The 15,587-nt window shown below is 45.3% G+C and overlaps 1 protein-coding gene across 9 annotated transcripts in view; it reads right to left on the bottom strand.

Moving 5' to 3' along the window:
* The window catches only part of MTCL1 (microtubule crosslinking factor 1), an 88,162-nt gene extending 73,957 nt beyond the window's left edge, over positions 1-14,205 (bottom strand). For 3 of the 9 annotated variants that reach the window (XM_081014095.1, XM_081014101.1, XM_081014096.1), the window contains exons 1-3: positions 13,499-14,199; positions 3,165-3,389; positions 348-506 (exon numbers count right to left, since the gene is read on the bottom strand). In XM_081014095.1, the coding sequence (XP_080870221.1) occupies positions 348-506; positions 3,165-3,362 (357 nt within the window). In that variant the 5' untranslated portion in view covers positions 3,363-3,389; positions 13,499-14,199. Of the gene's footprint in view, positions 1-347; positions 507-3,164; positions 3,390-13,498 lie in introns of all 9 variants that reach the window. The other 6 variants (XM_081014093.1, XM_081014094.1, XM_081014100.1 and 3 more) reach the window with 5 other exon arrangements.
* Between the last annotated feature and the right edge of the window lie 1,382 nt (positions 14,206-15,587).

Here is a 15,587-nt window from a genome sequence, read left to right as displayed (position 1 = left end):
AGAAACAAATTCCTACATAGTAAGGACAACCCATTCACACAACGTACTAACGGCACCAATAATATGCTTGGTGGTTGGGAGAAATAAGATCTCACATGAAGTCAAGAAGCATGTAGCCCTCTGGTGAACAAGAGGATCTCTGAGTCAGAAACAATGGATTTCTAAAATATAGATGCTATTGGACAAAGCAAAAAACCAAGCTGGGAGATGCTGTCACTCACAGGTATAAAGTGACAGGTATTTTGTTGACTGGAATTATATTATTAGTGAGTTTTATTTCAAATGTATTTCAGATTTCTTTTACTAGCAAGCCTCTCATTAGTTATCTGTCATCAGTCGCTACTTACCTCTTTCAATCTATCCAGCTCATTTTGCAGTGCCTGTTTCGATATTTCCATCTCAATGATTTGTTGACGAAGGATTTCATTTTCATCCTCTGCTTTAACTCGTTTCTCTTCCACATTCTCCAGTTCATGGTGCAGCCTAACGGATACATCTTTGGCTACCTATTCAAAAAAGAGTATACAAACATATCTTGTAGTAGCAACAGCAGTAGCAGTTTTAAAAACATTTTCCATTAACAAAATTGAAAATATAAATGCATAATAACGTAAGGTGTAAAACCTTTCCTGATAGCAGAAATGGATGGATATATATATGATCAATGGAGGGGCATTTAAACCTCCCAGGACATTCTGCAGCTTACTTTAAATTGCCCATACAGATAGCACATCATCAAGAACTTCAGTGCTATCACTTGTAAAGTGAATTGGCACAATAGATTTTTAACAAGCTAGATGTGTTAATTGGTTTACCAATACCAGGATGTCTGTGTTATTAACATAAACTGGCTTTTTGTGAAAGGCCACTTGCTAATAATGTAATTATCACTGCCTGCACTTTTCTGCATTTCATTACCTTCTGACTCTCACCATTAACAGTCCCCCTCACTGCCTCCTGAAGTTGTAGATTATACTCCACAAAATCAGATGCCATAAAAAAGTTAGTCTTTAAGGTACCAAAAAAATCTTTATTATTTTTGCTGCAAGGGACTAACCGCTCTGGAAATAATCAACCAGTATCATTAACTAGGGGACGCGGGTGGCGCTGTGGTCTAAACCACTGAGCCTAGGGTTTGCCGATCGGAAGGTTGGCGGTTCAAATCCCTGTGACGGGGGTCAGCTCCCATTGTTTGGTCCCAGCTCCTACCAACCTAGCAGTTCGAAAGCACGTCAAAGTGCAAGTAGATAAATAGGTACCACTCCAGCGGGAAGGTAAACGGCGTTTCCGTGCACTGCTCTGATTCACCAGAAGCAGCTTAGTCATGCTGTCAACATGACCCAGAGAAACAGTCTGCGGACAAACGCCGGCTCCCTCGGCCAGTAAAGCGAGATAAGCACCGCAACCCCAGAGTCATTCATGACTGGACTTAACTGTCAGGGGTCCTTTACCTTTTTTTATCATTAACTAAGTCCATGATAAGGGACACGGGTGGCGCTGTGGGTTAAACCACAGAGCCTAGGACCTGCCGATCGTAAGGTCAGCAGTTTGAATCCCCGCGGCGGGGTGAGCTCCCGTCGTTCGGTCCCAGCTCCTGTCAACCTAGCAGTTCGAAAGCACCCCAAAGTGCGAGTAGATAAATAGGGACCACTCTCCAGCAGGGAGGTAAACGGCGTTTCCGTGTGCTGCGCTGGTGCTGGCTCGCCAGCTGCGGCTTAGTCACGCTGGCCACGTGACCCGGAAGCTGTCTTCGGACAAGCGCGGCTCCCAGCCTTTTGAGCGAGATGAGCGTGCAACCCTAGAGTCGGTCACGACTGGCCCTGATGGGCAGGGGTACCTTTACCTTTTTAAGTCCATGATATAATACTAGCATACAATTTTAGGGTATTATAGTATTAAATAACAAATCATTTTATTAATTAGATTAAGCATACCTAAAACTCTATCTCCCCTCCCTTTTTTAAACAAGCACAGCACAGATATGTATATAAATATCTTTTTTACAGATCAAGTGCACATACTGAAGAGAGAAAGTCTTCTGAAAACCAAGTTGCACACATAATTAGCACAATTCAGAGCATTAGGGAATTTTCAGTTTAGGCAGTGGGAAACATGGCTCGGTTTGGATGCATCTATTGTGTATACATTTTAAATCAGTCCCCTACTTCAGAAGGAGGTGAGTGAAGCCTATTTGGTTGCTCCTTAACAGCCAAGGCTCCTTTCAGGTGAAAAGTTAGTATTTCATTGGGAGGGTTTTTTAGCCTACACCTCCTCATAAAATGCTAGGTTTCCAAATGCAGGGAATATTCAAAGCATATAATTTAGAGTTGGGAGGAATATAGAGTTGAATGTCATCTAGTCCAATTTCCTGCTTAACATAGAAATTTTGTAACTGACAGGTGGCCTCTACTTAAATATCTCTTGTGAAGGAGAACCCAACACCTCCCAAGGCAGTCTCTGTTCCACTGTCATACAACTATTACCATCAGGAAGTTTATCCTGACATTTTAGCCAAAATCTGCTTTCTCACAATTTCCACCTGTTAGTTATAGTCCTGCCCTTTGGATCAGAGGACATGTCTGTTCCATCTTCTGAGAGGCTTCCCTTCAGATATTTTACAGCTCTTTCTCCCCCTTAAACTTCTTTTCTCCAGCTGAACATACCCAGTACTTTCAACCATTCAATATGGGGCTTGATTTCCAAAATCCCTCACCATCCTGGTCACCCTCCTATGGATGCACCCTAGCTGATTCCTGTATGTCTTCTTATAGCAAGTGTGATTCTCCTATGTGCACTCTGAAATGCCTTGGTCCTTACTGCCTGACAGTGGTGTTTCTGAAAAGTGAGACAGACAGTTCTTCAGGACAAGGTCTGCTATGCTTCACATAGGAACAGTGATGATTTCTATGACCAGCAAGAACTTCCATTAGTCTCTAGATCTGCCTGTGCCAGATTGCTTTCACAGAAACCATTCCCCCCCCCCCGCCAAATACTCAGACATAGCTGTGAAATGTGATAGGCTTTTACCAATTACTTATCAAGGATTTTATTGAAGGCACTGTAGCAGCCAATTGCACATGGGACTCTGACTTGCCTATAGCAGATAGCATGTGCAGAGCTCCATGACTAACTTAGATGTCTTTATGCATAAAGCCTTCACTCACCTTTAGATCTTGCTCTAAGCTTCTAATTAACTCCCCATCCACTTGACCCGTCTGTGCAACTTTCAAGCTTTTCTGTTCTGCTTTCCTGAGACGATACTGCAAAATGCGACAGTTCTTGTTTGCACGGTCCAGCTCTCGTCGAAGTTCCTGAAGTTGGTAAACATCTTCTTCAAGGTAGCTGTCACGCATCTCTTCCATTTCAGCCCGCAGTTCATCAAGCTCATCCTGCCATGACCCAAAACACTATCAGATATCAAAAAGGCGATTCTGCTCCCTCCCCATCAAGAGAAACATCAAGATATGATAGGAGTAATCCAGCACTCACAACTGCTGCACAGTCCCTATTTGCTGTGCAGCAGACAAGGAGAATCCCGTTGAAATGATCTTGCAAGCAACATCAAGCTCATGTTGATCTTGCAAACTACAGTGGTACCTTGGGTTACATACGCTTCAGGTTACATACGCTTCAGGTTACAGACTCCGCTAACCCAGAAATAGTACCTCGGGTTAAGAACAGGATGAGAACAGAAATCGTGCTCCAGAGGCGGGCGGCAGCGGGAGGCCCCATTAGCTAAAGTAGTGCTTCAGGTTAAGAACGGTTTCAGGTTAAGAACGGACCTCTGGAATGAATTAAGTACTTAACCTGAGGTACCACTGTAATACCAGTTGTAACTTAGCTCTTCAGAAATAATAGGAACAGCAAAAAAAAAGTTATATATCAAAGCTGTCAAATCAGTTCATATGGAGTTGAAACTCCTTGTCTATTGTGCTGCTATGTTTCCTTACACCAGTGATGGCCAAACTTGGCCCTCCAGCTGTTTGGGACTACAACTCCCACCATCCCTGACCACTGGTCCTGTTAGCTAGGGATGATGGGAGCTGTAGTCCCAAAACAGCTGGAGGGCCAAGTTCGGCCATCACTCCCTTACACAAACACACATACAAGCTTCCAAATTTGAAACTTAAATATTATGCTTTCTAAGAATATATTTTTTTGCTAAAGTTTGCAATACAGTACATTCTTCTAGAAAAGAATATTCTTTTAAAAAAACCTCATTCCTATTAATCTAATCTGTATATACCTGAATCTCTCAAGCTAAAACCTTTATAAGCAGGTCTTCAGGCTCAGTGGATAGGCCATTAACTTGCTGGAGGATGACTCCTGGGACACCAACTATTCTATTATTAACCTAGCTCTGTGTTTAAAAAGAAAACGGATGATGGAAAGCAGCAATAAGATTAGTTCTCACATAAAGGCTTCCAACAAAGATTTAGATACCTTCAATTTGCAGTTTATTGGCCTCTTCAAAGAGTAGCAAAACCAAGCAGTTCTGCCTACTGGATATTTTTCAAGTACACGTCTACGCCTATAATTCTTTAAGGATAGCATAGGTGCCAACTATAGGGGGCCCTGGAGGCCTGGGCACCCACAGCACAGGCTCTTACATGACTTCCGGTTTGTACTGGAAGTTGCATCAGAAGCCAGACGTGACCCCCAAGGAAACGTCAGGACGCAACTTCTGGGACGCAACCACACGAGACCTCATACGTGATCTCCAAGGTGCCGCAAGACCTCAGAAATGCCGCTGCAGTGCGTTGATGTAATGTTATGTCATGATGTCATGACGCTGTTACATCACGGGTGCAATTAGGCACCCATAACCTGGGGCCTAAGTTGGCGTCCCTGAAGGATAGCATTGTGTGTGTGTGTGCGCGCGCTATACACACACATAGGTTTTCACAGTGCTTTTTCCTGGGGGTGCTCAGGGGTACACATACCGCTAAACATTTTGTGAATCTTTGTACTTTTGTCCATTTACTGTATTAATTTTTCTCAATTTGAACTATAAAACAGTAATTTTCTTGAATCAAAATGAGAGTACCTCTAAACATTTTTTTTGGGGGGGGGAAGCAGTGGGTTTGCACAAGTGGAGTAAAGAACTCTGGCACAACAAATCCAATTTTTAAAAAAACAACCACTGAGACAGAAGGGGGCAGGGAACTGTCCTTTCCATTAGCACAGTACTTTTTATGCGATAATCAAGAAAGTTACGCTTGGTGAATGCTGAAACACTCTCAGTAATATTTAAACACTTATCCTTCGAGTGGCTGCAAATTTATAGACTCCCATAGTAACTCAAATAAGGTCTGGTGTAAACCTTTAAATACAGGAGGAATAATTAGCTTTGGCAGTGGGTGCATATGGTTGCTCAGCATCAGTGCAAATAAACAGAAAGTGAAATTAGGTCACTTTTATTTATGTTATTACAGTAGGTGTCAAACTTTGGGATCTATGTTTGGAAATGTCGTTAACAGTCATTTTCCACTCACAAGCATTCTTCACAGAGCTTGGTGTCTATGACATCAAGATCATCAAAAGATCCCCCTTCAGGATAGTAAATAAGATCCACATTATGTCTGAGATCCTGAATCCACTTGGCAAACACAGAGTGCAACACAAACCTATGCCTGTTACTCAGTAATAAAGCCCAACAAGCTTGGTGAGGCTTAGTCCCTGGTGCTTAGGGACGGCAGCCCCAGTTCCTCTGAAGCCTAACTGAGCATAAGACTGCCATCTAAATGCTTAGTACTTTGCGACAATCAACCTGACCATAATGTGAGTGCACAGTTGCCATTCTATTTAATCAGGCTGTGGCTGGGCTGCCCTTCAAGCCCTATTGAACTGAATGGAAACTGCTGAGCAGCAATGCTTGGCAAATTCTTTGCTGTGTTTCCTTGATAAACCCACTGAACCAAGGTCTGCTCAAAGATATTGTGGGAAGGGCAGAAAGAGTGAGGCAAAGTATCCTTACTATTTAATAACAGTCAAACCAGATGGAAGCTTAAAATCGAAAAAACTAGAAGATCTGTCATGCCTAACGCACACACTACTGATGCAGTACCGCACACAGTTATTTATGCTCTTTTGTTTTGCAGTGACCTTATTATTAACAAGATTCACCACACTTATGTCAACGTAAACAGAAAAACCAACATGTAAATCTACACTATAGTGAAAATAAACATGCGGTGAGGAAAGTGTGTTGAGATTGTGTCTGCTTTTGAAAAATGCAAAGCTTATAAAAATTCATGAGAGTGACTGTTGTAAAAAAAGAAAGAAGGGCACTGTTGTGATGCAGAAGATGCTATTCATTTCTGCTACTTAAGTGGCTTCAAAGGGTTTGAACCAGTGGCAGCTTCAGCCAGAGCTTATATATTCCTTTTCTTCTCTTTTTAAAGAAGACTCAGTACTATACATTTGCCCTAGGAAACTTTTGAATTCTAATCTCTCCATTCTTTAAATTACTTTAATGTTTTTAATCTCGGGGGGGGGGGGGGCGGGGAGAATCCAAAATAACTATACACATCAATATTCTCATGCTCATGTCACCATTTGTACCAGTTACAACGTATATGGTTAGAAGCGTATTTATTTATTATGGCTCTTCAGGCTTTTTGGTAACATTGTTTTTGTACAATGAAACCCTCTGAAAGGTCATGCATGTAAAGCCAATACAAAAAATTACCAGAGCTCTTAAGAGTGTCAATGTGTTTTCAAATTGCTCCCAGTTTTAAACAGTTGGAGATATATATATATTCACTCTGCTTCCCCTGGACAATGCCATGTTTCAGCAGAGCCACAGCTGTGGCTAAGAAGATAGACCCACAGCCATTGTTTACCAGGCTGAATTCTCACTCTAGCAGCTGACTGCCCCAGCATTTGCAGATTGTTGATGTTATTCTGATGGCTAAGGTTAGATTTATCTCCTCTTCCCCATGACTAATACATTTAAGATGCAAGAGAATGGCAAACCCTACCCAAAGAAGCAAGGCGTAGCCTTTGATATATATGTTTTTAAATAATCACCATCAATTCTAGATATTCTTACTGTGGGGGAAAAAAAAAAGATTCTACAATACAGTATACACCAGGTAATATCCACGGTTAGCCACATTTATCGGTAAACCCATTGAAATGAATGCATCTACTCTAACTTAGTTGGCTATCACACAGGATCTTATTTACACCTTGGTAAAAAGGTGTATAAATTCAACAAATAAATTTAATAAAATGTATTTGACATTTTATATGATATTTGGTGGTTTCATGGGAAATTTCATATTCTTTATAGCAGAGGTGAGAAATCTCCCCTACTCAATCTGTCAGGGACCATGTGCAAGCAGTGTTATGGGGCCAAAACCAAAAGTGGGTGGGGCCAGAGCCACCCCACTCTCTCTCCCCTTCTCACCCACACATACCCATCCATTCAAATGCATGTCCATTCATGCAATTCTTCCTCCCCAGCTGCCTCTCTTCCTTGCCAACATGCAGAGCAGCTAGTCATAGTGGGTGGAAGAGGGAGTGGCACAAGAGGGAGCACAGTCTAAACAGTGAGGCCCCAGAGACTGCGTCACATCCATGGGCCAGAGGTTTCCCACCCTGCTTTACAGGATGTTAGGAAGCCTTGGATACCATTCAGATGATATGCCTAAAACTTCTGCTGCATAAATAAAGTCTTGCGGAAAGTATCTTAAGAGTTGAAGGAGACAGCTACCGTGTCATTTTGGACCAGATGAATAATGGTCCAACTATGGTCAGGTGCAGCCAATGCTGTTCTTCACAAGCATGAACTGGACTTTTTCATGTCTTAACTGTTCTTGATTGGAGGGGCAGTGTCTAATTTCAATACAGAATATGAGGCTGAGGGGAGCTGAACTCTTTGCCCTCCCACCACCTTATTTCACTTGGCAGAAAGGTTTTTCAAAGTGATGGAATGCACTGATGCAAAATGAAGGACCACAGCTTAGGAAAAGGGCTGTAGCTCAGTGGTACAGCATTTGCCTTGCATGCAGCAGGTCCTTGCCATGCCCAGGTAGGTCTGGGAATGTTCCTTGGCTGAAACCCTGGAAAGCCATTGCCAGCCAGAGTAGAGAAGATTGAGCCACATGAACCAATGGTCTTCATAGCAGCTTCCTATTCTCCTATGAAGAAACGTTCATCTCTCACCCATTTGTATGTGTTACATTACAAATCAAACCCCTTACTTTAAATGCAAATGGGGCTGACAAGGCTACCCTACCCTGTCTAGGCCTGCAGTAAACTAATCCAACCTTATAAAACAACCGCCAGACTGATGCCCAGCACTACTATACTGTACCATGTTGCTTCTATAAATAACAACTCCCTTTTTCAGCTTAAGCTTTACTTACATTTAATCTACTCTTTTAGGTCCAGTTCTAACATATTCCCTCTCCAGGCAAAATTCACATAGTCTCTGTAAATAAAAGGCTACAGACTGAAGCATTTGTTAATCTAAACCCAAAATACTATATTCACAAGAAGGAAAGTCAAATGGTACAGTATTTGTGGTTACTCAATCATCTCAGTTTCTTTTATTTATAGATCTTTCTGAATGTAGCTTCAGTAGTGTGCCAAAAGATCATATTGTAAATACAAACCCTTGTAGAAGTTCCAGCACATAAAAATTCATGCAGCAGCATTTTGAACAGTGACTTCTATTTATGGATGGGAAGACTTGAGAAATAATTTTAAGCAGCATCTTTATAATAACATTTTTATCATGGCTGTTCTTTATCCTAGGGGCCTGCTTAATGTGTTAAGGGAACAATCCTAAATATGTGAAGCTGGCATAAAGTACACCAGATCCAAACTCTGTTCAGGGGTGTGGCTGCTGTCAGTCTAAGTCTGGAAAATAAGCCTTTAAAATTGAGTTTGACTTATTCCACCCTTTTTGCCATCATGTTTTCTGCTGGGTTGCCAGGTCATGTGACCAAGCTAAATGGAGTTAGGATCCCCCTGCCCAATCCTGCCACTCTTCCCTATTTGTTAAGGTTCATGCCAGGGTAAGCTCCACTGTTCTCATTTTAGTCCTTGCTGAGCCAGGATGAGGAAGTTATGCCCATGGATCTCTGGCTGAGTGAGGGTTCTGCAACTGGGGAGCCTGGCTGAGCAGGGAACTTGATGGCTGACCTGGAGCTCTGCCACATCTTCACTCATTCTGGCAGATCTCAGCTTAGTTACTTACTAACAGGCTTTGTTACAGAACAAATACATGAATAAGATAACAAATTATTTGAACCCCAAATTAGGGAAGGGAGAGATCTCATTTTAACTGATAAAAGCAAGTGGGGTGCTTTGTTTTTTTTCGTTCAAACTTGGTGATGAAAAGAAGCTTGCTCTCTCCTGCTATATTTTCACCCTTACAAAGGCTAAATTAAACAAAAGCCTACATACCATAGCATAGACCATACAGTTGGCTAAAATAGATGGGTCTGGCTATACTTTTTCCTTTTTCCCAAAAGAAAAGTGAGGATGGGTGAAATGCCACCCACTTCTTTTTAGACAAATAGAGCCTGGCCTAACCATCCTACTTCCCTTTCTCACCTACTTTGAAACTATCCAACCCCCTACAAAACCATTCCATTTTGTGCACTGCACCCAGTCACTAAGTGGTACTCAAACTCAGAATACTGGGAGGGGGCATGACTGCTTACTGTGGTATGGTACCACTTTAAATGCATAGTGTGGATGGGGTCTGTATTATAGCCCACAGCAGGCATAGACAACATGGTGCCCTGCAGATGTTAATGGACTACAATTCCCAACAACTTCTGCAGGCAGCCATGTTGGCTACCCCTGGTCTCTTGAACACTCCAGGTTTCTTTGAAAAAGACAAGCTATAGTCAGGTAACGATGGGAGCAAAAGTGCCTGATCTCTTCTTTAAGGCCATGCTAAAGAACAGAGCAAGGGGGGGAGGAAGTGTGGTCAAGGCTCACACAAGCCTTTTGATTTAAAACCCCACACTTTATGTTCTCTCATCCCCTCCCCTGACAAAGCTATTCCCACATGTCTCCAAGGGACTCTCCCACAATCAGTTTTGTGCATTAAATACACTTTTGTTTCCTATACAGTGCACACAGCAAGGCTGACTATTGAACTTCCCTTACAGGAATATCACATTTCCCCTAACAAAGAAACCATTATATTTTGGAGCTGGGGAAATGCTATATCCGCCCCCCCCCCTTGCCAGGTGGTATATTTGTTTCTTGTGCAATTCTGGCACCTGTGGGATGATCTTTGTGTTCTGGTGGATATGCTTCTGCTACAAACTGCCGTTCCATGTACCCACACTATTTTGTGATCTGTTTTAAAACATACAGTACTTCTGATTTTTTATTTTTTTTAAAGATCTCTGTAAGCTCCTCCACAATCCAATTTAACTCATCTAGCTTCTTCTTTTAGCTGGCAAATCTGCTATGAAGTTGCATATATACATATACCTGTATAAGTACACATATACCTGTACAAGTTTTTCAAAATTCTTGGGAACATTTGCCTTTCCTTGCTCCTGTTCTAGAGCACACATTTAATATTTTTTAAAAAATGTAAATGTGAGAGAATGTCAATAAACTGCTGCGTTTTCCCCACCCTGTTTTGTGTGCATGTGATATCATACTGCTGGCATTGAGAAGACTTGCAGCTAAGTTGTAGTGTTGAAGCAATGATTCTTCAACATCAACTTCGTTGGACTGGTCATGTTGTGCAGATGCCTGGTGATTGTCTTCCAAAGCAACTACCGTACTCTATTCCAAACTTAAAAATGGAAAGCGTAATGCTGGTGGTCAACAAAAGAGGTTTAAAGACTGTCTCAAGGCAAATCTAAAAAAATGTAGTATAAACACTGGCAACTGGGAAACATTGGCCTGTGAGCACTCCAGTTGGAGAACAGCCTTTAGCAAAGGTGTCATGGGCTTTGAAGACACTCGAACTCAGGACGCAAGGGAGAAACGTGCTAAGAGGAAGGCATGCTTGGCAAATCCACACCATGATCAACTCCCGCCCGGAAACCAATGTCCCCACTGTGCAAGGACGTGTAGATCCAGAATTGGCCTCCACAGTCACTTACGGACTCATGTTAAAACTGTGTTTATGGAAGACAATCTTACTCGGCTATGAGTGAGTGATCACCAAAGAAGAAGACGACAGTTGAGGCACACTGCAACTGATTATGCAGACTAAAAACCCCTGTGACTTTATCAGCTGCCCGGCAGACTGAAATCTAGCACAGAAAGACTGCCTATCAATTTCCATGGCAGGAAAAGCAGAAAAACAACTATTTAACTTCTATCTTCGTTCTATTTTTTACCATTTCATTTTGTTATGGGGGGGAAATGTTATTGAAAGCAGGTATTTTATATATCAGTTATCAGAGAGATTAGAATACTGTAAGCCAGGGTTCAGCAAACTTTTTCAGACCTTGTGGGGGGCCGGACTATATTTTGGGGGAAAAATATGAATGAATTCCTACGCCCCACAAATAACCCAGAAATGCATTTTAAATAAAAGGACACATTCTACTCATGTAAAAACTGGATTTAGAAAGCGCTTGGGCCAGATCTGGCCCCCGGGCCTTTGTTTGCCTACCCCTGCTCTAAGCCATAACCAGCTTTTAGAACACTAGCATTTTAGCCAACCAGCTTGCCAGTCAGACTTCCACAGAGAAAAAATTACATATGTTACTGCGTTAGATCATCAAACTGCTAGTGGAAGGTCAAATATCTACATGCTTCTACTATGCTGTCTTATGTCTTTAAGAATATTTTAATAATAAAAACAACAATGAAGTTCAAAGGCAACTCAGTCCTCATTTTAAATTGGAAGCAAGTTCCACTGATGTCAACTTTCCAAGTTGCATTACAGTTTTTGGAAAACCACCATGCCAAATGTAAGTTAACAAAACAGTTGTATGATTTGCAACCTATTTACATAACTGAAATCTAATAGAATGCAACATATAGTGGCTTGTAAACAAAGTAAAATATAAAAGTGGGAAACAATTGTTCACAGATTCCAAGAATAAAACATCTATTCTTCCTTATGGATTGTGATTGTGCTTCAGCAGGCTGAATGAGGCTACAGTCATAGACAAACTTCCTTGGAAGTAAATGCCACTGAACTTATTTGGATTTCCTTCCAGACTTTCCTACTAAAATGATTTTTTCCTTACGAAATATTACATACTACACACAAAGCTGCTTCATGACTACCATACTTTCCCAAAGATTTAAATCCAAAGTCCTACACTACTTTGAAGTGGGCAGCATCCAACTACTATAAAGAGGAGCTGAAAGGAATTTGGAAAGGAAATTGATGTCAGTACTGTGGTACCTCGGGTTACATACGCTTCAGGTTACAGACTCTGCTAACTCAGAAATAGCGCTTCAGGTTAAGAACTTTGCTTCAGGACAAGAACAGAAATCGTGCTCCGGCGGCACGGCAGCAGCAGGAGGCCCCATTAGCTAAAGTGGTGCTTCAGGTTAAGAACAGTTTCAGGTTAAGAACGGACCTCCAGAACAAATTAAGTACTTAACCCAAGGTACCACTGTAGTATCTAATTCACAAACATCTCACACAACATCCAAGCATAAATAACTAACTGCTTCTCTCATGCACATCCTGGAGGTGAAAAAACTGGCATCCTCCTTCTCCAAGAGCCACACTCCCTTCCATCCACACAAACATTTTTGGAAACGTCTCTACAGAACTGGTCTCTCTCTTGTGGAATTAAAGTGCCCTGATAGAAGAAGGCTGCAGGGCCTTTGATGGAGCTGCAGGGTTCTGATCTGGACCCCAGCACAGCAGCACCATTCTGAAGAGCCCACATGTCTCAATGGCAAGAAGAACCAACGCAGAGTCTCGCTTAAAAGGCTAACTTAAAGGGGCCACAAGACTCTTCTGGTTGTTTTTGCTGCAGGGGACTTATACACCGCCACCCCTCTGAACGTAAAGAAGTTTGACATTACTGTGCTTCAACTGCAGGACACAAAACGAGCGCATATTTCTGCAACCATGAGACATGGCGTTTGTATGTCTTTTATAAGAACATCCGTTAGCAGAAAAACTTCAGGAACCACCAAGTTGAACCCCGTTTGCTCTGGAGAAGATGGGGCGAAAGAGGGTACAATATTGGCATCCCTCTCTCTCCTCCTCACCAGAAACTACTACCTCTGGAGCAGCACACCACTATTATTACATCCTATAATAGCTCGAACTGGGAAGGAAACTTCCCAGCCGTCCAGTCCGGCTTGTCAATGCTCCTTGCCCCAAGGAATCCCCTCCCTCATTGCCAAGAAACTGCCCTTATTCCAGATGGACGACCCCACCCCACCCCACAGTCGGTGTCTGGAGTGTCTGTTACTTTTCCGAAGTTGCCCCCAGGTCAGCCAAGCGCTGCCTTTCCTCGGCGCCTCCCTGACCCGCTGGCTGCCCCCTCAGGCCCTCCTCCTCCTCCTCCCTCTTCCCGCCCTTTACCTTGAGGTAATCGTTCTCGGAGCGCAGCTCTTCGATCTCCCTCAGCAGCTCCTCCTCGTCGACCACCAGCTGCCTCTCGCAGGAGGGAAGCACCACCAGCGGGGCTTTGCCGCCCAGCCTCAGGCTCCCCGCAGGCGGCGCGCTTTTGGCGGGCGCCGCTTTCTCCGGGGCTCTCCCCCAGTTCGCCTCGTCGCCCGGCGGCTGCTCCACGTTGGCGGTTCCCGAGGGAGCCGGGGAGGCAGGTGGCGCTGCTGGCGGCCCTTTGCTGGCGGCGTCCGAAGAAGGCGAGGCAGGCTGAGGGGCGACGCCTGGCCCCGGGGGCAGAGCGGGCGCTGGCTGCGGCTGCTCGCGTTCCCGGTCGCTGGAGCCGGTGCCGGACTCCGCGTCGCTGCTGGCGGCCTGAGCCAGCCTCTGCTCGTCGGAGAGCGGCTCGGACGGGCAGTCGGACAGGTCGGAGCTGCTGTCCGTGTGGCTGATCCTGGCGCCGGGTCCGCTGCCCAGCCCAGCGGCCGGGGCCAGGGAGCCCGGTGGGGCCAAGGCGGCGCATCGCTTGCCCTTCCTGCCTTTGCTGGGCTCGCCCCCGGGCTGCCTCCCGCCGGCCTTGGCGCCCGCCTGTTCCTGGGCCCGGGCTGCCTTCTTGCTCGAGAGGGCGGATTTGGCGCTGCCCGCCTTGCCGGCAGCGAGGCAAGCCGCCGCCGCCGCCGCCGCCTTCGCGCCCTGGGCGCAGCTCCGCCGGGAGAGGCGGCTCTGCGTGGCCAGCAGCCCCGGCGAGTGCGGGCGGGCTCCCGCCTGCGGGGACTGCGGCTTGCCGGAGAGGCTGGGGGATTTGGGGGGCACCGGCGGGGGCTTGGCGGAAGCTGCCCGGGCGTGGAGGTCCTTGAGGAAGGGTCTGGCCGGGGAGGGAGCTCGGTGGAGCCTCTTCTTCTCGGCGAAGGAGCGGTGCGGGCTCTGCGGCGACGGCGGCGGCTTCAGAGCCTCGCCGAGGCTGGTGCCGTTCAAAGTCTCCATGGTCCCGGCTGCCCGAGAAGACGCCGGGGAGGGGCGGACACTTGCGGCTCCTCGAGCCCTTCCCGAGCGCAGGAGTGCGAGTGGCGGAGGCGACGGTCCTCCCGGCAGAGCCCCGCAGCAACAGCGCCTTCCTCTAGTTTTCGCCTTTGCTCTCTCATCACTCCTGTTTCCACCTCGCCCACCACAAAGCTCACACTTTTTCCTCGGTCTGATTCAGCGAGACGGGCTGCTCTCCTCCACCTCTCGGTGAGAAAACACAAACACACACAAAGCACAATCGGTGGCAATCTCCCCCCCCCCCCCACAGCTCTTTCCAATCCGCTCGATGCAGCTCACGGTAACGTTGCAGCCTGCAACATCGACTCCCTTTTCCTTATGCCCGACGCAGACAAGTGTTTTCCGGATTCCTTCTCCGCTTCGCCAGCTTCGCAGACCGAGACCGTCATTCATTCATCATTCCCGAGCCACCCTCTCCTCGCCGTCCCTCGCTTTCGTCGCCACTGCACCTCCCGATCTCCCCAAGCGAGCTCTTTGCTCCTCGCCTTAGCTCCTGAAATAGAGAAAACTGCAAACGCTGCTGTCTCCCGTACTGACGCTGCCCCTCTGTGCGCATGATCCTCCCCTTCTGTCACCCAGCCAAGCTGCTCTCAGCGCGAGCCACTTTTTCCTAGAGCTCTCTCTTTCTGCATGCGTATTTATTGAGGCTCCTCGGCCAGTTTCAGCCTAGGATAAACCTGGATTGCGCGGAGGAGGGGGGAAGAGATGATGGAAACTTAATTATGTAGCCATCGGGGTGTATTGTTGCAACCTATACACTTTCCTAATGTTTATTCCTTGGCAAAAACAAGCCCTTTGGTGTTGGGGCTGCAGCCGCAGCAGCAATAGCAATAAATCTATTCTGCTACTTCTGCTTGCCTGTAGCACAGGCTGGCATAAGAACAGGTTTTATTGCCCAGAAGATAAGCAACTCTTGTCCAGAGGATGAGCACTAAGAAAATCTCCAGTAGACTGATGTTGACTGCAATCCCCAAACTGATATCCTTTGCACTTAAACTTGATAAAGCTGTTTCGGTGAGCTGGA

This window comes from Podarcis pityusensis, assembly GCF_964106645.2.
Source record: "Podarcis pityusensis genome assembly, chromosome: 7".
Lineage (NCBI taxonomy): Eukaryota > Metazoa > Chordata > Lepidosauria > Squamata > Lacertidae > Podarcis > Podarcis pityusensis.
Note: the sequence above shows the minus strand (reverse complement) of the source record. Positions and strands in the feature narration are given on the sequence as shown.